Here is a 26788-nt window from a genome sequence, read left to right as displayed (position 1 = left end):
ATCACTTAATTAATAAGAAAAAAAAAGGAGAATATTAAGAGATATATATCAGAATGTAGAATTTGATGAAAGACATAAAAAATTCACCCACTGTAAAAATAAGTAATACGATTATTTAGTAAGATCTAAAAATTTTACACAAGATATATTTTGTTTTATTTTCTTTCCTTTGGTGTCACACAAATACCTTTTGCCCTTTGTGGGTGTTTGTGAATCGTTGTTGTATTGCAAATATCATACTATCACCAGGGGCGCATTAACGCACGGGCTTATTCGGGCTGAAGCCCAGAGGCCTATAACTCCCATGGGGCCCAGCTCATGGCCACGGGGCCCATTTTCCCCTATCCATGTTCACGGGAGGAGCGCATTTAAATGCTTTCAGCGGGAGACGTGGTTGTTGACACGGTGACAGTGTGCAACAGTTAAAGGCATCCGTGTAGTGCTTGTTCAATGCTTGTTCAATGCACAGCAGTCCGTTACCAATTACCTTTATATGTGTATTGCTTTATAACCTTTTCACCAGTCCATGCAATGACAAGAGTGGCATTATAACACACAGAATGGACCACTGCCTTTTAAAGAAGCAGCAAGATGTACTTCGAAGTACATGAGCACCTGCACAGGACAGTTTCATTTGCATTTACATTTAGTCATTTAGCAGACCCTTTTAAGTTCCCAGAGTAACTAGAATAGTGCAGAAGCTAGCGCAGAAGAAACAGAGACAAGGAAAGAAATATAAAAATAATACAATTAAATAGTAAGTGCCATTAGTGTTGTCTGGTTAAGTGCTTGTGGAAGAGATGCATTTTCAGCTTTTTTCTGAATGTTGAGATCATTTCAGACAAAACTGTGCCTCATTGCGATCGGACCACCAGGTGCCGCTTGTTCATTATCCACAGAGAGTGAGTGGGGACATAGACCTAGAGTGAACTGAAGTAAGAAGGTGCTGTACCATTGGCTGTCCTGAAGGCCAGGGTCAAAGCCTTTAATTTGATGCAGGCAGCTACAGGTAGCCAGTGGAGTGCAATAAAGAGGGGGGTGATGTGAGCCCTTTTTGTTTGATTGAAGACCAGATGCCCTGCTGTGTTCTAGACCATCTGCAGCAACTTAATTGCACTAGTTGTGAGGCAGGCCAACAGAACGTTACAGTAGTTCCTGATGTTCTAAAGCAATCGAGTGGTTTATGAGGTGTGGGTGGTGAAGTAAAGCTGGTCATCAACCATCACTCCCAAGTTCCGGGCTGTCCAGGTTGGCATTAGTGTAGCTGATCTAAGATGAATAGTGAGGTTGTGGTCAATAGATGGGATCACAAGGAGTTCTGTCTTGGCAAGGTTAAGCTTAAGGTGGTGTACCTTCATCCAGACCGAGATCTCTGAGAGGCAGGCAGAGATACGAGCTGAGATGGTGGGGTCGACAGACTGGAACCTGCAAAGCAAGGACTCTGACAAGGTGCCATTCACTACGCTAAGTTTTTTTTTTTACCATTTTCTATTTTTTCTATACTACTGTGGCGGAGTGAGCAAGAGACAGAAACAGTGGGTGTGGCATCGAGCAGGGCGGGATTTAGGCATGGGCAGTTGCCCATGGCGGCGTCTTGTGGGGTGGTGGCTTCCTCAGCGGCCTGTCTTCCCAGGGCCACGATATATGTAAGGGGAAAGCGGTCTGGCATCCGTGTCCGTCGGCCGCAACGCGTGCTTCAATCCCCCGGCGTCACATCTAATTCGCTCCGGGGGTCCGGGTCCAGCAAGCACCTAATTCGGCCGGAACACTCCCCCCCCAGTGTGCACACAAGGAGATAGAAGCTGGATCCCTGAGAAGAGGCATGCTCTGTTTTTCTACGTTTTGCCCAAACGAGGCTTATTAATTATGCGCCTCGTCTCTCTCTCCTGCCCACTCCCGTCGTGAGCCTGGCTTAAGGACAGCCCTCAGAGGCGGGGCGACGATGACGAGAGGGAGGGGCTGGTCGTTCTGCCACATTACTTATATTTCCTTGCTACGCTTGTAATATGTGTTTTCATTATATACCTATTGTTTTCTGTAGGCGAAAATATACTTACACACACCGTACACTACGCACTCCAGAACACCTAAGGTCACTTAGTGCTGCCTCACCACAGCCTCTCTCTCTCTCTCTCTCTCTCTCTCTCTCTCTCAGTTGGACCATGGAACTGCCAGTCAGCTGTCAACAAAGCTGATTTCATCCTGGCCTTCGCCAGTTAGTCAAAAATCAACGTTTTGGCTCTGAGAGATACATGGATCGGCACAGACAACACTGCAACTCCCTCGGCTCTCCCAACTGACTTCACTTTCTCCCACAATCCTCGTCTGACTGGGTGGGGAACTGGTTTGCTCATTTACAACTCATGGAAATTAACTTCTCTCTCATCTCTCTGCAATAACACATCTTTCTAATATCATGCCATTACTGCCACCAATCCTTCTAATATTAATTGGTCATCTATTGTCCTCTAGATCCCCTAGGCAACTTTGTTATGGGGCTAGATGTATTGCTCTCCTCATTCTCTGAGGATGGCACTTCACTGGTGGTCTTTGGGGACTTCATCCAATTCTGTGTTACTCTCCCTTCTTCCTTACCTCTCACCCCACCTATGGTTTCCTTCCACCGTAACCTCCACTTTCTCTCCCCAACATGCTTCTCTTCTGTGGTCTCTGCATTTCTCCCCTCCACTAAACTCTTCTCTTCACTTGATGTAAATGAAGCTACAAATGCTCTTTGCTCAACAATGACTTCTTGCCTTGATAGTGTCTGTCCTCTTACCTCCAGGCCAGCATGTGCCCATGGCTGTCAGAGACACTTTGTGACCACCGCACTGAGCTCAGGGCTGCAGAGAGGAAGTGGTGCAATAAAACACCCTGCTGACCTGAGCAAGTATCAATCTCTTCTCTCCTCTTTTTCCTCTAGTGTTTCTACTGATAGGTTAATTATTACCAGAATAAGATCAGTAAAACTTCAGATTCCTGTAAATGGTTTTCAACTTTTTCTTCTCTCCTCCACCTCCTCCCACTTCTTCTCTGACTTCTGATAACTTTGCCACATTTTTTGATGGTTTGAGTCATACCTCACAGGCAGATCCTTCAAGGTCACCTGTAGAGGAGAGGTGTCCAAGTCAGACCAGCTGATCACTGGTGTTCCTCAGGTATCAGTGCTTGGACCCCTCCTCTTCTCGATCTTCACTACATCACTTGGACCTATCATTAAGGCACATGGTTTCTCCTACCAATGCTACGCAGATGATGCACAGTTCTAACTGCCGTTTCAGCCTGAGGACCCCACCATCTTAGCTCAAATCTCTGCCTGCCTCTCGGACATAGGCATCATTTATGAGTGGGACATGTCCCTTTCACTTTTTGCCTTTGCCAATTTTGTCCCCACTACTTTTTTGAAATAGCTTTCGTCAGGTAAGTGTCTCGTTGCGGTTGTTATCAGTGCAGTGAATGACAGCGGGCAGTGATTTTCTTTCGTGCACCACGATGCATGCTTTACTCAGTCCGCTGTTGAGCAGCTCACGCCCCATTCCAGTTAAATCACAAAGAAAAATGCAAACAAATGTGTCCCCACCATAGGCAGAGCATTTTTAAATGACTTTTTCAAATTAGCCCACATCAATTCACTTTTAAATCAGTAAACATTCCAATCAAACTCAAAACGAGCCAGTCCTTCTATGACTTTGAAATAAATTAATCAGACACATTCTTGAACTTGTGAAGAAGTTACATTGAAGTAACGAATTACGAATGACATTACAACTTAAGCTTTTACCATCTTAACTAATGTTGCTCGTTAGTTTACTATGGAGCACACCTGTTTCCCAAACCAGCACAGAGATCGCTCGTCATAAATTACAACTTAAGTCCTTTGATGCTGTCGATAGAGTTGAACTTGTACTGATCCCAGAATATTCCTTTAAGTGCTACTAACGTTCTGCGTAGTGTTCGGGAAACCAGCATCACTCTCCAATAGATTTTTTCTCAACTTTTTTTATTATACTTTTCAAGTCATCGCTTCATGACGAAGTCATGTTGATGCAGGACCGCTTTTAACTGATGATTCAAGTTTTCAGTCAGGCTGATTTACAAAACAGATCAGGAATATGCTTGCTCTAGCAAATAATATTAAAATAATGATTAATATGAGTACTGACGTCTGTGTAAATAACAATAAACTATAATAAATCTTAGTTTATTAAATAAAAAGTTATATTAGGGCTGATTAGGACCCGGAACTCCTTGTACTAGAGGAGAAAACTTTACTAAAAGACAAATCAGTCTATCTGGCTAATAACTACAGATCCATGTATTTAGTCACTGACTGACAAAATCTACTGACAGTGTTATCAAATTAATTATGCAAAATATTTATTTATTGAATTGGTTAATCAAGAATTACTATTTATTAAAACAGTAAAGATAATTTGACATTATCTGCTCATATCACCAATTCGTGATGTCATCAACCCCCCCCCCCCCCCAAACTGTCCCCACCACTTTTTAAAACAAAATGACACCCAAGCTCTCTGAGATGTCGGTCTGGATGAAGTAACATCACCTTCAGCTCAACCTTGCCAAGACAGAACTCCTCGTGACCCAGCCAACCTGTCTGTTGACCACAACCTCGCTTTTCATCTCAGTTCAACTACGCTTATGCCAACCAGGATGTTGGTGGATGACCAGCTTATCTTCACTGCCTACATCACATCAACTGTCCGGTCTTGCAGGTTCGCGCTTTACAACATCATGAAAATCAGACCTTTCCTGTCTGAATATGCTACACAACTCCTGATCCAAGCTCTGGTCATTTCAAGACTGGACTACTGTAACGCCCTGCTGGCCGGTCTGCCAGCTAGTACGATTAAGCCACTGCAGATGGTCCAGAATGCTGCAGCGTGGCTGGTCTTCAATCAACCAAAGAAGGCTCACTTCATTCCACTCTTGATTTCAATCCAGTGGCTGCCAGTAGCTGCCCGCATCAAATTCAAGGCTTTGACTCTGGCCTTCAGGACAGCCAATGGAACAGCACCAGCTTCAATTCACTCCTCCAGGTCACTCCTTTGTTCTGCACAAGCATCTTTACTACTCCAGCCACTGAGAAATTGGCAGTGCCATACTGAAGATACTGGTGACTTTTGTATGATGAATTGCTTGTATATTCCTCATTTGTATGTCCCTTTGGATAAAAGCATCAACTAAATGACTGAATGTAAGTGTAATTTGATGAATATTCCAAAATCCAAAGAGCAAACTTTGATAAGTTCCAAGATGTGTTGAAAATGAGGCTAATGTAGACAATATTAGATGATTTACATTTTGAACAATTTATACTAACTTTATACTAATTTATACTAATACTTGCTCCCAACTCACCCCCTCCCTCTATGAGAACACATACTCACACAGGTGTTTTCACCCCATGTGGCAGCGGGGGCGTGGTCAAGCATCCATCCAGAGAGAGAGAAAGCGGTAAGGGCACCTGAGCTAGATTATGTGTAACACCTGTATCTAATTCCAGTGAGCATGGGGAGAGCGGCATATAAGCAGCCACACCACCAGCAGAGAGTGTGAGAGAGTCTAGCACAAGGAAGGCAATGGTGCTCCTGAAGCTGCTGCATTTAATCTGTTATGTTTGTTAAGCTGATGTGTTTAAGTTACTAGTGCCTGTGAAGCTGATGAGTTTGTGAAGTTGTAAAGCATTGAAGTGGCCGCTTAAAAGTCCTACCTGAGCCTGGAAAAACCTGTTTCCTACTGTTTGTGAGCTGTTACACCCCAGATGATCAATGACAGACATTGCTCCATTAAATAAACATTTAGAATTTAACTTTAGGAATAGGGTCAAGGAAAGAGGTGGTAGGACGTTAGAAAGAAGCACTTTGGATATCTTTGTGTTAGAGAAAGGAGAGAAAGAGGAAAACAGAGGATGGGATGTGTAAAGTGAGTGGTTGTGGGTGTGTGGTGTAGAAAACTGGCTGCTGATGGTCTGCACTTTGTCACTGGAAAAACATGGCAAAGTCATCAGCAAGTAGTGAGAGGAGGTGGGAGAGGATAGAGAAGAGAAAGTTAAGAACAGTTTTCATGAATCTGAATATGAGAAGAGATTGAAACTTGCTCTGGTCAGCTGGGTCTTTAGACTTACGCCAATGCCACTTCCCCAAAATTGTCTCCGACAGCCACGTGCTAGAGGGTGTGGCACGTGCTGGCCTTGAGGTAAGAGGGATCTGATCATAATCAGAGGAGATGAAATATACTCAATTGCATAGTCAAAAGTTCACTGATCAGTGTCTGAAAGGTTTTACCTATGCATTATTCACTTTCGAAACCATTTCCAAAATACTCTTGACAATGTAATGAGTCCAAACATGATGAAGAATGGTTGAACAATCATTTATTTACATAACAGCTCTATTTGTGTGAACTGATGTTTCACAGATAGCTATTATCAAGCATATGTCATTCTCTGAATGTTTAAGGAGTAGATGTGCTGCAGTTCTGTGTCCAATTAAGAATTACATTTGTGTATATGCAGAATTGTCCATTCTTCTTTCTTTGTCTCAGCCACATGGCCATGCAAGTTGGGTTAAATTGTATCGGCAGAAAGCCATAAGGAATATTTAATGGTCATTTACATATAGGTAGGGTGACTATATGTCTATTTTTTCCCAAACATGTCCTCTTTTTGGACCTGAAAAAAGCTTCCAAAAATGCCTAAAATGTCACGAATTTGGCTTTGTCTTCTTATTGATGTGCTCTCTACATTAGGCCTTCGGTGTATTTGATACTGCGTATCAGCTTTCGTCCATCTTAATGTGTCATCTCTGGGCTGCTCACTCTCTGCACTGTATACAGACAGAAAGATCACCAGAGCTTTCTGTCGCTCTTAGCTGGGGAAAACAAACAAACGTATGTACACTTTTAAAAGTGTGTTCACTAATTATTAAATAGAACACCTGTTTTTCATCAGACTTACGTTTACGCTTACATTGCCTTTTTTAATAACTGAATATATTGCCAATATCGAGACAATAACAAATGTACTACCTATCAGGGAAATTAAAGAAAAATATGACAGATAAAAATAGACCATGATGAAAGTCAGTCCGTTTGATATCTGTAGGGCAACATTTGTATGTGACCTGTAAAACTGGCACTTGCGTCTATAGCAAAAATTCAAAATACAATGAACAAGAATTCAGGTCATGTGAAGACAGAAACTAGCATAATAAATATTATGTGACAGGGCAGAGTAGAGTTTGTCATTAAATTTAAAAATGTGATATTCAGGGAGGTTCTCCTAAGCCCAGCAGGAGGCCTGAAAAGTGTAGTCATTTAAAAAATATTTTTTTAATCCAATCTTGTATATTGTTCTTATGTTTTGTTTTATATTTTCAAATTATTTTATATTTTCAAATGAATTAGTTACCTAACACCCAGCCACACACCACCCCGGTACAACCTGGCCCACAGTGTCTTCTTTTCAGACAACCACAATATGGCCACCCTATAAAAAGTAGGTGTACCATATAGGTGAACCAAAAAATGAAACCACTTACAACAAACAATTGATAAGGTTTTTAATTTATTTTATTTTTTTATTTTACTTCAAGACAGCTACAGCTTATACACCTGCACAAGAAAACACAGTAATTTGTTTATAGTTTTCTACCCATTGAGACTTATGCTTCCATAACTATCACAAACCAATCTTGCAAGTTCAAAAAGCTTATATATTTTAGCCAGCTACATTACGTTACCATATGTGACATATTTTAATCAGCAAAATTTGCAACAATTTTCAATACATTCCAGAAAACAGTTTACATTTGCAAGGCATAAAACTTGTACATCTTTTTGCAAAAATGTCTTTGTTTACATCTGGTATTAAAGGTGCATTAAGTAAGATTTTGCTAATTAAAAAAGTTTTGCACATAGACATGAATAGCATTTTTTAGAAATATGTTGAAAATGATGTTCATTCACATAAGATGAAGACTGTAGTCTTATCAGAACCCCTATAAAAGCTGTTTAATTTTACATGGAGTAGGTCACCCCCTCACGGGCACTGCCATGTTGACAACACATGACACTGTGTCATGCAATGGTCATCAGTGGTCCCAATGAAGGTACGGTATTTTGATCAACAGGAGTGTGATCCACCAGACAGTCCAACCAGAATGAGTAAAAGTGGAAAGATCAAATGTCCAAACGAGAGGTCTCTTCTGGAGTGATTAAACGGCTACGACCTGCAGCTCTCACATTGAGGATCACGGATAAGCAGCACGACATCAATTGCCAAGCTTGAGCACAAAGCGGTGTTCAGCTGGCCGAGAGCTTGCAAGTCATGGCTGTCTGGTCACAGTCCGACGAGCAAAAACGTGTAAAAATTTGGATTGGATAGAAGAATGTCCATTATAGGGATGTGTGTAATATAAGACTGATAAAAACACAGACTAAAAGTAACAAAACAGAAGATAAACAAACACATTTGGTGTGAAGCGACAGCACTCAAAGACAATGGGTGTCAGTATAGAGTCCAAAACTGCAAGTACTTCTAGGACCTATGGGACAAGTAAGAGCCAGCTAAATCCTTGCTAAAATCTTGCTTAGTGCATCTTTGAGATGCGTCTCGGGTGATGATCTGATCACAAGTGAACAGACGAGAGCGCCGTTTACAGCGGGACACTCAAATCCATCTCCTGTGAGCACTTGTGTTTGCATCACCCGAAATGCATGTTAATACCAGGTATAAATAGGGTCAATCTAGCACCGGCCCGATAAGGCAAATGGCAGTCCCATTAACTGGCCCAAAATTCTCTCGCAGCCAGCATCACTGAAAAAAAAAATAATGGGAAAAAGCTGGTTGACCAGATTACTAAATCATATCAATTATAATTTTCTTTATTTATCACACATACAGTGAAATTCTTTTTTTCACATATCCCAGCTAAGCTGGGGTCAGAGTGCAGGGTCAGCCATGATATGGCACCCCTGGAGCAGATAGGGTCAAGGGCCCAGCAGTGGCATCTTGGCAGTACTGGGGCTTGAACCCCTGACCTTCTGATCAGTGAGCTATTGAGCAAGATGAGAAAAGGCAGAGATGTTCTGGTATTTTGGGATTCTGTTACACTGGGTAACCACTGTGATGAAGAGTGGAGCTTTTGCTTACTCAACTTCTTTTTCCTCAGCTACTTAACATTTAGCATGCTAACACATGCTATTGTTAACTAACTAGCATGACCTAATTATGTAACTCAGTAATGTGACAAAACAAGATTTTGTAAAACTGATGAAATGAATCAAGACAGGTTACCTGTCCTGTTTATAATTACATTTCTATAAAAACATTTTTTTATTTTATATTACTCATTTTATTATTCTGTGTATCAGTGTCTATACTGTGTGTACTGGAAGCTGTGAGCAAACTTGGCAATAAAGCACTTTCTGTCTCTGATTCCACATCCGATTCTGATGGCACGTAAAAATGCTTCTCTCTAGCGTGTATTTTAACGTGCTTCTTATGATGACTTTGGTATTTGAAACTCTCTCCACAGTAACAGCATGTGAAGCGCTTCTCTCCAGTGTGAATTCCTATGTGGTTAGCAAGGCTTGTTTTGTACTGGAAAGTCCTTCCACACTGAGGGCATATGAAAGAGTTCTCTCTAGAGTGAATTCTCATGTGGTAACTGAGCGATCCTTGTTTTTTGAAACTCTTTCCACACTGGTCGCATGTGTATGTCGTCAATCTAGCGTGCATTTCCATGTGCCTACTGAGTGACACTTCGCATTCGAAACTCACTTCACACTGACAACATGGGAAAGGCTTCTCTACAGTGTGAAATTTCATGTGACGATCCAGACAATCTTTACTTGATAAACTCTTTCCACACTGATTGCATGTGAAAGACGTCAATATAGCATGAATTTCCATGTGCCTATTGAGCGACACTTCGCATTCGAAACTCATTTCACACTGACAACATGGGAACGGCTTTTCTGCAGTGTGAATTTTCATGTGACGATTCAGACATTGTTTACTTGATAAAATCTTTCCACACTGATTGCATGTGAAAGACTCATTTCTAATATGCACTTCTAAGTGAGTATCACGGTTTTTTTTAGATGCAAAACTCTTTCCACAATAATAGCAAACAAAACGCTTCACTCCAGGGTGAGTTCTCATGTGGCATTCAAGACCACCTTTATTTTTGCATTTCCTTCCACACTGATGGCATTTGAAAGAGTTCACTCTAGTGTGCATTCTCATGTGAGTTTTCAAGTATTGTTTATGTGTGAAACTCTTTCCACATTGATGGCAAGTGAAAGAGTCTACTTCAGTGTGAATTCTCATGTGACAATTCAAATATTCTTTACGAGTGAAACTCTTTCCACATTGAAGACAAGTGAAAGAATTCACTCTAGTGTGAATTTTCATGTGACGATTAAAGTTTCCTTTTGGTGTGCAACTCTTTCCACATTGAGGACAAGTGAAAGATTTTTTGGATTTTGTTTCTTCAGTCTGTGAGCAACTTAAAGTTTGTTCTCCAGTAATGACATCATCAGTTATCTGATACTGATGTTTTTCCTCCTCTTCATTCAGTTCTTGACTTTCCTCTTTCAGCTTCATCAGGTCTAAAGTAAAAATATTAAATTGTTAAAAATAAATTCATGAGCAATTAAAGGAATAGCTTACTTATGATAAAATCACAAAATGTTCATTTACTCACCTTTACGGCACACTCACATGACTTTCTTTCTTCAGTGAAACACAAATGAAGCGATTAGAGTGGTTTAATCCATGTGTTGTGTGTACAGCGCACCCTGTGCATGTGTCAAGCAAGAGGAAGTGTAACTGAGCTTCAAATCATGACCCGTGCCAAAAAGACTGCAGATGTCAAAATTTATAGTGAAAAAGGAGTTACATTTTGGTCTGTTTCTCACCCAAAACTGACCGTATTGCTTGAGAATACATTGATTAAACCACTCTAGTCATATGGATTACTTTTATGCTGCCTTCATGTTCTTTTAAAAGCCTGGAAGATTTGGACCCTATTGACATTCATTGTATGGCTATAAGCACATATCAGTGAAAGTATCTTCATTTGTTTTCCACTGAAGAAAGTCATCCGAGTTTGAGATGGCAAAGGGGTGAGTAAAGATTATCATTCTTGAGTGAACTATTCCTTTATTTTAAAAACAATTATAATAATAATTTAAGTTAAAAAGATGAAAATTAACTTATTTGTATGAATATTGTTTGAGTGATATAAATATTATGAATGTGACATAACAATTTGTATGCCTTGACAAGACTTGCAATATGACGTACAAGCCACATGGACAACTTTTATGACACTTTAAGAACCTTTTTTAAAATGTAAAGAGAGTCTTTATCAATTGCTATTGTATTGAGATGAAGACCTGGGGAATTGTGTATAAAACCTGGCGTAAAGTCCTAAAACAATAATAATATGACAATATAAATCTTATAATATTAGTAATACATACATAATATGAAACTATATTATTATCTGTCTTTATACATTTTATATGAGGAAGGTTCTCTCTCAGGATTAATCTGTTAACATTTTTAATGCATTTTTGTCAACATTAAACTGCCATTTTTAATGTAACTGCTGAGTATTGACTGATTGCATAGGAATCCTATTAGGTAGGGCATCTTTTGTAATTTAAGAAAACAGAAAAAGATTTGCTTTTTTTCTCCCCAGACAAGTAATTCTTTTCACTTGGACAAGTGAATGACCAATTTACTTGTCCGAAGGACAAGCACATGACAATGCTTAATGCCGAGCCTTGAATTGGATGTTTAATGAAAGTCATCTGCAGTGTTTGTATGGTGGAGTTTGGCCACTAGCAAAAACGGTATCGCATTATTTTCATTTCCCATGCGTTTTGATGCATTTAGAAGAACATAGATTCAGTGTTTTTGTGCATGTGAGGCAAATAAGGAGCACTGTTGCTTAAACCTACCTGTCAAATATTTAAATTTCAGCCTATGCGCAATTGTTTTACTATGAGTGTAATTCAAACAAATAGCCGAACACAACTCATAAAAAATAAAATAAAAAAAAATGACCCTTAAAAATGAACTGCAATCACAGGGCCAAGAACCAATGGCGCAAAATTTTGACTGAGCAGCATTCCAGTGAGTATTTTAGTCAGTGGATTAAAAACCATAAAGAAGTACCTACAGTTGCTTATACATGGGAACAGTTTGGTATGTTAAAAGCTTTTAACAACTAACAGCCTAAAACTTGGTAAAGATCTGATGAACACTATAGGAAGAATTAGCAGCAGAATAACTGTGCCGTTACTGGTGGGTAAAAATGCTTATAATGCTTAAATGAATTTTTATTAGCAGATTTGAATGATATATATATAGATAGATAGATTTTAAAAGATAAGACTAAATACCAATTTACTTGAACTTGTTTTAAAAAGTTTTGGTGGTAATGATTCAGTGACTCATTTAATGCAAAAGGACACTCACTTGTCACCACATACTGACAATACAACCAACATTAAAGGGTCACTGAACAATTTAGTGATGAAATCTTTCTGATGCACTGATTTAAAAAATAAAAAAAAAAAAATAAACTGGGATGAATGAATCCCACTAGTAATTAAAGGTGCAATCAGTTATTTTATTGTATTTCAAATTGGACACTGACACCTTAGGGGCATGGATACAGCATCATTCAAACGCTAGTTTTCAGTTACCGATGCCATTGTAGAAATTCACTTTTCACAATCAGCCATGATCCAAAAAGAGGACGGTTACTGAGATTAAGCGAACAGTATTCAGCAGATCATGTGATTCTAACATGGCCATCCCCATGAGGAGACCCTCTCCATGTAGAATAAAACAGCTTTTATAAGGTTACTGATCTGACTGGAGTCTTCATCCCATGCGAGTGCTCATGATTTTATACATTTGTTTCAAAATTACAATTCACTTCTTTAGGAGTAAAACTTTTTTAATGAGGAAAAAATTACTGACTGCACCTTTAATGAAGAATCAAGAATGGAAACCAACCTATTTTTTCCTCAGTATCTTCACATTTTATTCCGCATTCTGCTGTAATACTGATGTCTTCACTCTCTTCTTTAATAAACTCCATCTTTACAGCAGTTTGTCGATTCACCTGGAGTTTTTCCTCCTCATCTGCAAACTTTGCCACATTTATGATGTTGGGAATCCTGAAAAGAATGAAAAAGAAAAGAAATAAATCTTTATGTTCCTCAAGTGGGACTGTGTAAAGCATCACACAAAATAACACATACATGTTGCAGACAGGGTTTGAAATGAACTTTTTGGCTCACTAGCCACTGTGTCTAGTAGATTCCAAGGTCACTAGCCACTCAACATTTTCACTAGCCAAAATCCCCCGCCTCATGAAAAGTTATAGAGGTAACTGAAGACTGTAACTGCATGCATTTGTTTGAACATTATTTGAACATGAATGATATTAGTTTAGCAGTACGCAGGCCTAATGATTTAAGTCACCTTAAGAATATCATAGACAGTTAGAGCTGGAGGAAAATCTGTCAATAATTTGTCCACAATTCATGGAAGTTTTAATCACTTCATAATAAATTGTGCTTGCCTATATGAAAGTTTACCATTGTTCTACCCTTGTTTAACAGTGGCATACGGCCAGTGTGACACCTTGTGTATACAGTTTGGTCATGTCTAGATTCAGAGGGAAAATAAAGGAGGTATAGTTCATTTATAACGGGATTAACTTCGTGTAGTTGTTATGAATACACTGATCCCATTCGCCACTTTTTTGAGATATAAAACATATGGCCCACGTTTACACAGCAGCAGAATACGGTTGTCGGTTACGTTCACACACAGGACGGTTATTTACGGGTTGTAACTTATGTCATGTACAGTTAGAGCCACGCTTCACTGTACACGTGTGTGTCTCGTGTGTTTCATTAACTCATTGAGATGGAGAAATGAGCTGTGTGTCATCCGAAGATTCAGCTGCTGTTTTCCACCGGCTGCTGATGGACGCGAGCCGCACGACACAAAAGCTGCGCTCTGCATGCGGTTAAAAAGCATTCAAAGCCGCTGTCGGTTAATTATGATCTGATGGATGAACTCGCGCCTCGATTGGACTCATTTATTTAATAACGCGGCGGCAATTGTGATAAGACTTGCCGGTGTTATGGACGTCGCCATCTTTGGTATTTACTTTAGTCACTGTCACTATGGTTACAGCTGTTAGAATACGGTTCGGTTGTGACTTCAGTTATTCGTTCATACAGACAGTTTTCGAACTGCTTCTGTACGCTGTTGTATGAATGGGACATTCTAAGACTCACACCTGTAAGTTTATACTGTTGTCAATGGGACATGCGCTCATTTCATGTTAAAATTCCAAAATGATCTCAATAATATTACCACATTGCTGGAGCACGTTTGTTAAAACTTAAACTTAATTTAGGATGTTTTGTAGCGTTTTATACCCATTAAATTCTGAAACACTCAAAAGCACCAACCTTTCTTCAGCCGAACAACAACAACAACAACAGGTGAGAAGCTACGGCGCAGCCCTGATGACGTCACAAACACAGCGGTTCAGAGAACCAAATAAAAGTCTGCTAAAATCACAAAATTAATATAATAAAATGAAAAAAAAAAAAAAAAAAAAAATTTTTAAAAAAGATGCCAGTGTTTGTTGATACAGTTTTCATTCTTTGTTGAAAATATTTGGTGGAACAAACATTAAAATAACCAATTTCTGTGTAAATAAAAGCTTTAAATCTTTGGTTATAATAATAATAATAATAATAATAATATGAATAAAACACATGCAATTTCACATATATTTCTTAAGTTTTGTTAATTCATGAATTAATTCATGTTAACAGAGATGACAGGCACAGGTTAAATAGCAGAGTAAATTAATCAATTATAATCGACACGTGCCAGTGTAAACTTTGGAGAGTAATAATGCAACACAGGATACTGGATTTATTAATACATATTAAAATGGTATTGTAATTACACTACCAAAAAGTATTTATTAGTAAATAGTATTTATACAGCATGTAGCACATTAAGAATTATATCTTGAATGTAAAAAAAAAATACTAAAAAAAAAATTTAAAAAAAAAAAAGATGAAAGAACTTCATAACCTTAACACTCAGAATCAGAATGAGCTTTATTGCCAAGTATGCTTACACATACAAGGAATTTGTCTTGGTGACAGGAGCTTCCAGTGTACAACAATACAAAAACAATACAAAAACAGCAGCAAGACATAGATAATAATACAAAATAAAAGATAGTTATACATATACATACATACATACACACATACATACACACACATACACACACATAGTGCAATCTAATACAAATCTGTTATCTGTTATGTACAGTGCAAATGTTTTTTAAACACAGGACAAACAAACAAAAACAACAAAAGAACTGAAGAGCTACACACCGAGGCGGCCATCCGTGGCGCCATGATGTAAAGAAACCCAGCACAGAAGAATTTCAACATAAGTCATATTTCAACATAAACTACACATAAGTTGACATTGAACTATATAAAAACAACAATTTTGGAGGGGGAAAAATGCTTACTGAATGCCACAGATTAAGTCACAATGGTCACCTCGAAGCAATGCGCTAAACAACAAAATCTAGATTTTCCCATAGACTCCCTTTGTAATCTGAAGCCCACAAAATTCACCACAATGAAAAATATGCTTTAAAAAAAAAAAAAAAAAAAACAATTTTTTTTTTTTTTTAAATAATCAGTGGCCTCCTAAAAACATAAGAAAATATATCAATCTCTATGCTTGTGTCTCTGAGGGTTAAACATAAAAAATACTGAACTTATTGTCTTCTCCTTACTGACACCTCAGAAAGCCTTGAGATAACAGCTGAAAAAGAGATACATAACATTAGTATACATAATATTAGTTTAGTGCAGGCATAATAATGTTCTTCCCCTCACAGTTGCACATTCTGTTAAAGCTTGAGACGTTTAAACCTGTTTGGCCTTTATTGGGACAGGAAAGTTCACTCAGTTCTTACATTTGCAGTTTGGATATTTTAACAGCAAAGGGTAATAAAGTTCATGTCCAAACTCATATATATAGTGGAACATCAAATTATGTCCCTGACAATCACAGTTGTAGCCATTTTATGAATAAAAAATGTATGAGATTTGTGTTAAACCTTCTAGAAGTCATGGTTTATTTTTCTTTTATTATTATTATTATTGTTATTATTATTATTATTATTATTGTGTTTATATTTATTATTGTATTTATGGTCTAATTTCTATTAGTATTTTTCCAGCTCTTCTGTTGTCTAGAGTAATGTTTAAGTCACTATAAAAGAGGGCGATGGAAGTAGTTGGAGAGGAAAAAATATTTGGGTTTAGGGAGGTGATTATATAAATGTATTTATTATTTTTTTTTTAACCACTTTGATAATTTAATTATATTTTCATTTAATTTGAAATGTAATTAGATTTTTTGTTTTTTTGTTTTGACGGGCTCTTACCGAGTCTGCTTAACATAACAGGCCATAAGCTGGAAATTGAGTGAGCTCACAGAGTTCCATCTTGGCGATCTGCTGAGGGAGACAGACCCCGATCAATTCTGGCCAAATTTCTGAGATCATCCGATAAAGATCTTGTGTTACGTGAGGCGAGGAGTAAAGCTAAAGTAAAGCTTCTTTGAAGAACCACGACATTTTCTTGTTCCCAGACTTTGCGAAATCGACAACAGAGAAACGTGATCGATTCAAGGAATGCAAGAAACTCTTACATCAACGGAAGGTCGCTTTTGCACTGATGTTCCAGGCCAAATTGAGAATAGATGCTAAGGATGGCCGCAAAGTATTTACTTGTCCCCAACCAGCATTGTCCTTCATAAAGTCAATGGAGTGAGTAAGTCATTGTATGATTCTCATGTTGCAGCTGAGTGGGCCTCACTCACTGAAAATTCACTTGACTGTCCGAGGAAGCTGGGTGCCTTTTACGTTTCTTTTTGTGCTGGTTCCACTTAGCGGCTGGAGTTTGTTTTGTATAGTAACACTCCTTCGGGACAGTGTTGTGGATGAATCTACAAGTTCTTTGAGTTTATCCCACCTATTGGCTGGAGTTTGTTAATAGATTTTCTTCTGTTATGTAATTCTGTCTCACAAAATTTGTATAGAAACACCAGACTTGAGCAATCTGAGGCAAAGTTGTCGCGGGGGCTCTTGTAGGCGTACATGGACTGTTCGAGTTTAGAGGGATGGACGCCGGTTGGCGCTGTCGTGCGTGGGGTTAATGTGCATGTTTTTCTTTTTTCTGTTTGTTTGGTTCGGGGTTTGATTGTTGCATTAATGTTGGAATGTTGTCTTTATAATTTTGTTTTTGATACACAATCTATTTTTTCTAATATGTCAAAATGTCAAATGTTAATATGAGTGGATTATCTCTCTCCATGGGAATGTGAATGGGTTGGGGCACCCCATAAAAAGAAGGAAGGTTATTTCTTTTCTTAAACGTAAGAAATATGATATTGTAGTTCATCAAGAAACACATCTTTCCCTGCAGGAAGCTGAAAAATTTGGGAAGATATGGGGTGGACATGTTTTCTTTAGTGCTAGCACAAGTAAGAGCAGGGGAGTCATTACATTTATAAGTAAACATCTACATTTCAAATGTCTCAAACAGAGTAAAGATAAATTAGGAAGAGTCAGTATTGTTTTAGCAGAAATTAAGGGACAAAGTCTTATTTTGGCTAATATTTTTGCACCTAACACTGATGATCAGGGCTATTTTATAGATCTTGAAGGGATGTTGAAAGTTGCTGGCACCCCTCATGATATAATATTGGGAGGAGACTTTAATCTATTGATGGACTCAGTCCTTGATGATAGTGAAGCAAAAGTGTGTAAGCCCCCTAGAGCAACATTGACGCTTCACAGGATGTGTACAAATCTTGGTCTTACAGATATTTGGAGACTTTTGAACCCATCTGGTAGGGACTATACATTTTTTTTCATCAGTTCATCAGATTTAATCTAAAGATTTAAATTATATCTAAATCCCTAATTTCATCTGTTGTTGATTGCTCAATTGGAAACATCTTAGTCTCAGATCACACCCTGGTGAGTTTAGAGGTGTTGCCACATATGAAGAAAAAGAAATAATTTAGTTGGTGCTTTAATGTATCCCTTTTGCAAAATCCTGAATTCCAACAAATGTTAAAGGCTGAAATCAATGTTTATATGGAGACCAACTGGTCCTCATTATCCTCTGCGGGCATGGCTTGGGAGGCACTTAAGGCTGTTCTTAGGGGTCGGATCATACAGTATGCCTCATTCATCAAAAAAATCCAAAGCACGAGAACACGTGGAGTTGGAGGGGAATATTAAAAGTGCCGAGGCAGAACTGAAGCACCGACTGATGTCTGATGTCCTCTGAGAATTGGCCCGATTGAAATACAGATATAACACTATTTTGTAACGGAAGATGGAGTTTTGGCTATTCAGGGCAAGACAGTCATACTTTGCATCAGGGGAAAAAGCAGGAAAACTTCTGGCTAGATATATTAATCAGAGAGGGTCTTATTCTACCATTCCCTCAGTGAAATCTGCTGGTGGTGAAACTTTTACCTCGGCCATTGATATTTATAATGCTTTTAAAGAATTTGATCTTGATCTCTATAGCTCCATGTTTTCGTCTACTGATGAAGATATTAGAAATGTTGTGGAACTTCCCTAAACTGATGACTGAGCAAAAAAAAATTATCTTGATTCTGAGATAACCTTAGAGGAGCTTGGCGAGGTAATTAAGGCCTTGCCTACAGGCAAGTCTCTGGGACCAGACGGCTTTGCCGTTGAATTTTTTAGATCTTATGCTACAGAACTGGCTCTACTTTTGTTAGAAGTTTATATGGAATCATTAAAAAATGTAAAGTTTCTGCCAACCATGACACAAGCCCGGATCAGTCTGATTCTTAAAAAGGACAAAGATCCAAGTGGGTGTAAGAGTTATCATCCAATTTCTCTGATCCAGCTAGACGTAAAAATATTGGCAAAATATTGGCTAACCGATTAAGTTATGACATCTCTTATACATATAGATCAGGTGGGGTTTATTTAAGGGCCGCAGCTCTTCTGACAACATTAGGCGTCTCATCAATATTATGTGGTCAGTGGCGAATGATCAGACTCCGGTCACTGCCATCTCACTTGATGCCAAAAAGGCGTTTGATATGATAGAATGGCATTATCTTTTTAAGATTTTGGACATGTACAGGTTCGAGAATGCTTTTATTGGGTGGATTAAGTTATTTTATAGACACCCGGAAGATTTCAGATTATTTTACTCTGGATAGGGGCACCCGGCAGGGTTGCCCTCTTTCTCCTTTATTGTTCTGTCTTGCCCTGGAACCATTAGTCGTCGCGATAAGAAAGGAGGATGATTTTCCAGGGGTGGTGGCAGGAGGTGTGGCGCATAAGCTTTTGCTTTACGCAGATGATATTTTCCGACCCTACTAGATCTATGCCTTGCCTCCACAGAATTATTAATTTATTTTCTAAGTTCTCAGGATACAGCGTTAATTGGTCTAAATCTGAAGCTTTGTCTCTGACAGTATATTGCCCTTCCAGTGGCCCAAGCAGGGCATTAAGTATTTGGGCATTTTATTTCCATCAAGTTTGAGTGATTTAATTAGAGTTAATTTTGACCCTTTAATAAAAAGGTTTTTGAGTGATGTGGACAGGTGAGCTTCTTTACATTTGTCTATGATTGGGAAGGTTAATGTTATAAAAACATCAATTACTTACTACAGCCTCTCCCCATTGAAGTTCCCCTCAATTATTTTAAACAATTTGATAGCATAGCCAAATCCTTTATTTGGAAAGGTAAACTTCCTCGGATGCATTTTAACAAGTTACACAGGCCAGTTGACAAAGGTGGGTTAGGTCTCCCCAAGATTTTATTTGACTATTATGCTTTTGGTCCCAGACATTTGGAACATTGTTCGCTCCCACCAGAGAGGGCCCCTCCCTGGTTGAACCCTAAATTATGCATTGATAAGTCCCCCTTTTACTTGGAGACATGTACAAAAATGGAGTTTTGAGATCTTTTGATAATATTATACAGCAATTTGGGATTCTGAGTTCTCAATTTTTCAGATATTTACAGTTGCGCCATTTATTATGTACTGTCTTTGTAAGTAGTATAATGCCCCCTAAAGCGGCGGACACCCTTAGTGTGGTGATTTCTGCTTTTGGGAAAGGTCACAAAGCATTGGTGTACTATTCTTTGCTGATTCAGAGTCTTTAGCGACTGAGCTTTATCATCTCTCAAGGGGTTATGGGAAAAGGATTTGAACGTGGCTCTGGAGGATGGGGAGTGGGAAAGGATTAAAAAAATGTCAAATCCATGTCCAGAGATGCTAAGATACATCGTTTCTGTGGGACCCCCCCTAGGTTTTATAGACTTGGTTAAATAGATACACCTACCTGTTGGAGATGTAAGTCGGAAGATGGGGACATAGCCCATGCCTTTTGGTTCAGTTCTAGTTGGAAGTCCAGAACTTCATCAGTGAGGTCTTGGACACTGATGTTATTCTTTGCCCGAGACTGTGTATTTTGGGGGATGGGAGAGTCATTGATATATATGACAAATATATAAAAAAGTGGGTTCTATCCAGTGTGATGACTGGGAGGCAAATAATTCTTAGGAGCTGGAAGGCAGCTGGTTCTCTCTCCCTTCAGGAGTGGTGCACCGAATTGGGCAAGGTGGCAGATTTCGAAGAAATGATGCATAGATGGCTGGATAACATGGAGGCATACAGGAAGAAATGAGGCAGATAGGTAGCCTTTCTGGAGGGTTTCAATAATAGTTAGGGGAGAGAGACAATGTTGTTTCGTTGTATGTGGTCATTTAAAAAAAAAAAATTTTTCTATGTGGATAATCACTTTTTTCTGTGTGTTTGTTTATATATGTGTGTAAGTCCTTTATTTGTATTATTATTATTACTATTTTTGCTTTGTTTTGTTATTAAAATGTTTTATTGATTCATAAATTAACACAAAGAAAAAAACAACAGCATATATATAGTGAATCAATCACTTTTAACATTAAACCCCCACTATATCCCCTCCCCTACCAAACTCCCACCCCACCCTGACCCCCCACGAACACCCCTGCGGTAAATAGAATATAGACACACACACACACAAAGAAAAAAAAAAGAAAAGAAAACACAATAATCAAGTATAATAAATAGACTTATATTATAATATAATAAATAAATAAATAAATAAAAATCTAAACTCTAAATTACTCCCTCCACAGCCCCTCTTCGAGATTACCCCAAAAATGCTAAGTAATTGTCCCATTTCTTTTTGAAAAGATCCCTAACTCCCAAGGCAGCCACCCTCCCCATCTCCGTGCACCACTCTGGGAACGAGGGTGCTCCATCTTACTTCCATCTCCTCAAAATAACCTGCCTACCAATCATCATACTGGTCAAAACCCAATTTTTTATGTACTTATCCTCCAAATTTATGACCTCCCCACCTCCCAAAATACAGAGTCTGGGACAGAACGAGATCTGAGTGTTCAACACATCACATACAAAACTTTGCACCTTCAGCCAAAATTCTTGGATCTTACGACACCCCCCAAAAACATGGGTTGTGTCTCCATCTTCTGAATGGCATCAGATGGGTGTGTCCTTAAGACCAAGCCTATACAATTTAGAAGGGGTCCAATAAAATCTATGTAAAATCTTAAATTGCATAAGGCGAACTCTTGGATCTCTAGATGCAGACTTGACATTTTTTAGAATCCTAGCCGACACTCCCTCCTCCAATAACAAATTTAAATCTTCCTTTAAAGCTCCATCCCCCAGACTCTGAATTAGCAGGGAGTAATACACTGATGCCTCATGACCCTTCCCAAAAGCAGCAATCACCACTCCCAGAGTTTCTGCCGCTCTAGTGGGGTGCGTGCTACTCCCAAAAACAGTGCAGAGCAGGTGGTGCAGCTGTAAATACTTATAAAATTGAGATCTGGGAATCCCAATATGTTGAATCAAATTTTCAAAAGATCTCAACACTCCACTCTCATATAGGTCACCGAGCGTATTAATCCCCCTCACAATCCAATCTGACCAACAGAAAGGGGATTTATTAATACATAGTTTAGGGTTCACCCATATGCTCGAGGCTACATTTAAATAAATATCCGAGTTAAACACTCTGGACACTTTTGTCCATATCGAGTGTAAATACGAGATAACGGGGTGTGACTTCTCCAATTAGTTTGATAGAAGGGCTTTGCAGTGGCGAGATAGGGTCAAGAACTTCCTTTTCAATACAAAACCAGGGAGGGGCTCTCTCAGGTGGAAGCGACCAATGAGCCAAATGTCTGAGACCGACTGCATAATAATAAAATAAAATCTTGGGTAGGCCTAGCCCACCTTTGTCAATCGGCCTATGTAACATGTTGAAATGTAACCTGGGATGCTTTCCATTCCAAATGAAGGACTTTGCTATGCTATCAAATTGCTTGAAGTAAGAGAGGGGGACATCTACAGGGAGAGACTGTAGTAGGTAGTTGAATTTTGGAATACAATTCATTTTAATAACATTAACCTTCCCAATCATAGATAAATATAATGAAGTCCACCTGCCCACATCGCTCGAAAACCTTTTTATTAAAGGGTTAAAATGAACTCTTAATCACATAAATTTGCTGGAAATAAAATGGCCAAATACTTACTGCCCTGTTTGGGCCATTGAAAGGCGCCCGGTTGAAAAGCCGAGCTAAAGCTTCGGATTTAGACCAAAAAATTTAGAAAAGGAACTGATAATTCTGTGGAGGCTAGGCATAGATCTAGTGGGGTGGGAGACGAATAATAAAAATATAATCTGCATAAAGTAAAAGCTTATGCGCCACACCTCCCGCCGTCACCCCTGGAAAATCATCCTCCTTTCTTATCGCGGTTGCTAATGGTTCCAGGGCAAGACAGAACAATAATGGGGAAAGAGGGGAACCCTGCCGAGTGCCCCTATTCAGAGTAAAATAATCTGAAATTAATCCATTTGTTGTACCGCCCCTACAGGGTGTCTATAAAGTAACTTAATCCATCCAATAAAAGTATTTCCGAACCCATATATTTCCTAAATCTTAAAAAGATAATCCCATTCTACCATATCAAACGCATTTTCGGTGTCAAGTGAGATGGCAGCGACCGGAGTCTGATCATTCGCCACTGACCACATGATATTGATGAAACGCCTAATGTTATCAGAAGAGCTGTGGCCCCGAATAAACCTCAACTGATTTATATGTATAAGAGATGTCATAAATTTACTTAATCGGTTAGCCAGAATTTTTGCCAAAATGTTTACATCTTTTACATTGGACGGTAACTTTTACACTCGCTTGGATCTTTGTCCTTTTTAAGAATCAGACTGATCCAGGCTTGTGTCATGGTTGGCGGAAGCTTTCCATTCTTTAATGATTCCCTATAAAAAGTTGGGAAAAGCCAGAAACATCAGTGCAAAAGCAATTTTCCATATATGTAAGAGTTTCTTACATTCCTTGAACCAATCGCATTTCTCTCTTGTCGAATTTGCAAAGTCCGGGAACAAGAAACTATTGTGATTCTGCCAAGAAAGTTTTCCTTTGCTCCTCGCCTGGCGCAACACGAGATCTTTATCAGATGATAAAATAATACGGATATAAATGATTCCATGTATTATGTGCTAATGTTCCATGTCCTAATTTTGTATTTATTTATTTTTTATGTATGGAATCAATAAAAACATTTCTTTTTTTTTTTCACTGTAGCAGATCTCTAAGTTCGGGCAATGGAGGAGTCAGCAGACAATGAAGCTGACTGTCTCTTTAATTGCAACTTTCACACGCACACATATGACAGTAACCGTTGTTATAAACATAAATGTAACACTCTCAGAAGCTCTGATGGCTGTAGCTTTCTGGTCATTCTCTCCCCCTCTGATGCTCTGGCGTGCCTTTTAAGTCTCCCTCCGCCATCACTATAATGAGAGACAGGAGTTAGAGATAATTATGAACCAGGTGACGAGCCTTACCGCTCTCTCTCTCCCGCAGACCGACACATGACCACGCCCCCCATGCCACAAATAAATTGTTTCCATAAATTGTTTCCATGTAAACTAGGTGTTTTCATATTCATATGGTAAAATATAATGTTTCCATGTACAACAATGTTTTTGTAAAATTATTAAATAAATGCTTAATGTGTTATCATAAATGACAGTGATTGGTTTGCCCCGACCAGTGCAGAGAAAAGTCACAGGTAAAATGTGACGATATGCTGCTTCAACAACGCTTTACACATTCATTTACATCTGCATTACCATTGTCACATTCAAAATACAGAGCAGTGCAGAGACTAACTTTTGCTAAATACTTTTAGACTTCATTGGACATAACCGGACAACTTAGGCTATCTTCCGTTCCTGCAAAGAAACTGCATGTCTGTGAGTGCATCTGAGCTGAGAGTGCATGTCTGCATCCACACTCTATTGGAAAAATCTGACAAAAAAATCCCATTAATAACGTTGCAAGTGATCAGAGTTATCATATCTCCAGATCTAAATGTGTGGTATCTTTTGACTCGGGCTAGCAAGCAGCCTTAAAGTATCACCCTGGCAACTGCCTAGCCATGCCTAGCAACCAGCCAGAGCATCCTTACAACAACCAAACCATTAGATTTACATTATGAGAGATTTCTCTGGATCAGAACATAGTAGAGACATAGGAATAGTCTCTACTGACTTGGGTTAGCAAGCCTGCCTAGCCACACCCTGACAACCATTCAAAGCACCCTAGCACCATATAGTAACATGACCCAGCCATATCTCGCCACAACAGCTCTTTGTATGCCGATGTTTCCGGGATTCAACAAATCCGATCATAACCAGAGGCATAGGTGAATTATGGACCAGGCCAATGGGGCCAGTGCCCAGGGGCCCTTGACTACCAGGGGCTGGGGGGCCCAAGGCTGCAAGGTCTCGCATCCCATCAACCTTGAAAACAAATGTTTATAAACTCAGTAAAAAAAGAAACGTCCTCTCACTTTCAACTGCTTTTATTTTCAGCAAACTTAACATGTGTAAATATTTGTATGAACATAAAAGAGTCAACTACTAAGACATAAACTGAACAAGTTTCACAGACATGTGACTAACAGAAATGGAATAATGTGTCCCTGAACAAAGGGAGGGTCAAAATCAAAAGTAACAGTCAGTATCTGGTGTGGCCACCAGCTACATTAAGTACTGCAGTGCATCTCTTCCTCATGGACTGCACCAGATTTGCCAGTTCTTGCTGTGAGATGCTACCCCACTCTTCCACCAAGGTACTTGGAAGTTCCCAGACATTTCTGGGGGGAATGGCCCTAGCCCTCACCCTCCGATCCAACAGGTCACAAACGTGCTCAAAAGGGATTGAGATCCGGGCTCTTCGCTGGCCATGGCAGAACACTGACATTCCTGTCTTGCAGGAAATCATGAGCAGTATGGCTGGTGGCATTGTCATGTTGGAGGGTCATGTCAGGATGAGCCTGTAGGAAGGGTACCACATGAGGGAGAAGGATGTCTTCTTTTTTTTACATTTGAAAAGGCTTAAATTATGCTTTTGCAGGGCTTTTTGATGAAGAATGATAATGGTAGCCAAGCTGTAGGGTCGTTCCAAACAGAATTTCCCCCCAAAAAATAACCAAATGACCACTATTTGTGATCCCCCATTTTTCAGCCCTTCAAAGCTCTCACAATGGAGGGTAAAGTCTTTGAAGGAAATAGGGTGAAGGGACGATCATCACTTCTGAATGGAACCCCATCATTTAGATAAGCTGAAAAGATATTGCAGCGCAAGCCAGAACTGCCTGAACTCTTCTTGAATTTCACCATACCCTTGCATGGGTACTGTAGGAGCCTACTCTATTTGTTAAATTCATCAATATTTAAAGTGTTTGTTTAAAGTATTTAAAGTTAAATATTTAATAATTTATTGTGGCCCCATTTTGTATGCATAATTTGTAGTATTTACATTGAGTTTACATGATGTGTAACAAACGTTAAAATGGTACTGTGTCTTTAAGAACAGTGACTGTTCAGCTAACGTGTTTCGTTTGAGTGGTTTCTTTACCACATCCGTGCTGTGTTTGAATTAATCTGACTGTACATAACAGAACAGGTATTGAAAGAGACTTAAATTGGGCTGAAATGATTAGTCGACTTTAAAAAAAAATAAAAAACTTGTCGACAAAAATATACATTGTCAGATAGTCATTTGATCTCATTTAATGTAACAGGAGATCAAATTAAACTCTAATGATGACGTGCAAGTGCAGCACTGCAGCTCGTGCCTGATTGAGGAGAGGAAGAAAACACTCTAAACTTTCCAAACAGCTTCAGGTGATGTAGATCACCAAGTATGTATTTTTGCATTATAATTACTTATAATGCAAAAATACAAAATAAGCAAATACGGAAGCACTCTCGTTGTGGAATAAGCGGAGCCGAAGCTCTTTAAAGAAAACACCCCGGCATTACATCTTAGTCTCAGTTATATTTAATGCGTTATAGCTTTATTAAAGTTCAACTAATACAGAAGCAGATCATGTAAATTACTACAATCTCCAAAACTGGCATTTCTCTATGGTCAGCGCCTCTTCTATGAGTTGTGCAAATGTCCCGATCAAAGGGGGAGAGACTGAAACTGC

At 39.0% G+C, this 26788-nt stretch overlaps 1 protein-coding gene across 5 annotated transcripts in view; it reads right to left on the bottom strand.

Annotated features, from left to right (window-relative positions):
• The window catches only part of LOC127440788 (gastrula zinc finger protein XlCGF8.2DB-like), a 79147-nt gene that overhangs the window by 32508 nt on the left and 19851 nt on the right, over nucleotides 1–26788 (bottom strand). The window contains exons 1-4 of one of the 5 annotated variants that reach the window (XM_051697691.1): nucleotides 14539–14614; nucleotides 13064–13227; nucleotides 10734–10827; nucleotides 7593–10638 (exon numbers count right to left, since the gene is read on the bottom strand). The exons of 1 other annotated variant lie outside the window; for it this stretch is intronic. In XM_051697691.1, coding sequence (XP_051553651.1) covers nucleotides 9359–10633 — 1275 coding nt within the window. In that variant the 5' untranslated portion in view covers nucleotides 10634–10638; nucleotides 10734–10827; nucleotides 13064–13227; nucleotides 14539–14614 and the 3' untranslated portion in view covers nucleotides 7593–9358. Of the gene's footprint in view, nucleotides 1–7592; nucleotides 10639–10733; nucleotides 10828–13063; nucleotides 13228–14538; nucleotides 14615–26788 lie in introns of those variants that run through there. 3 more of the 5 variants (XM_051697688.1, XM_051697689.1, XM_051697690.1) reach the window with 3 other exon arrangements.

The sequence above is a fragment of the Myxocyprinus asiaticus genome, chromosome 5 (genome assembly GCF_019703515.2).
Source record: "Myxocyprinus asiaticus isolate MX2 ecotype Aquarium Trade chromosome 5, UBuf_Myxa_2, whole genome shotgun sequence".
NCBI classification, from domain to species: Eukaryota; Metazoa; Chordata; class Actinopteri; order Cypriniformes; family Catostomidae; genus Myxocyprinus; species Myxocyprinus asiaticus.
Note: the sequence above shows the minus strand (reverse complement) of the source record. Positions and strands in the feature narration are given on the sequence as shown.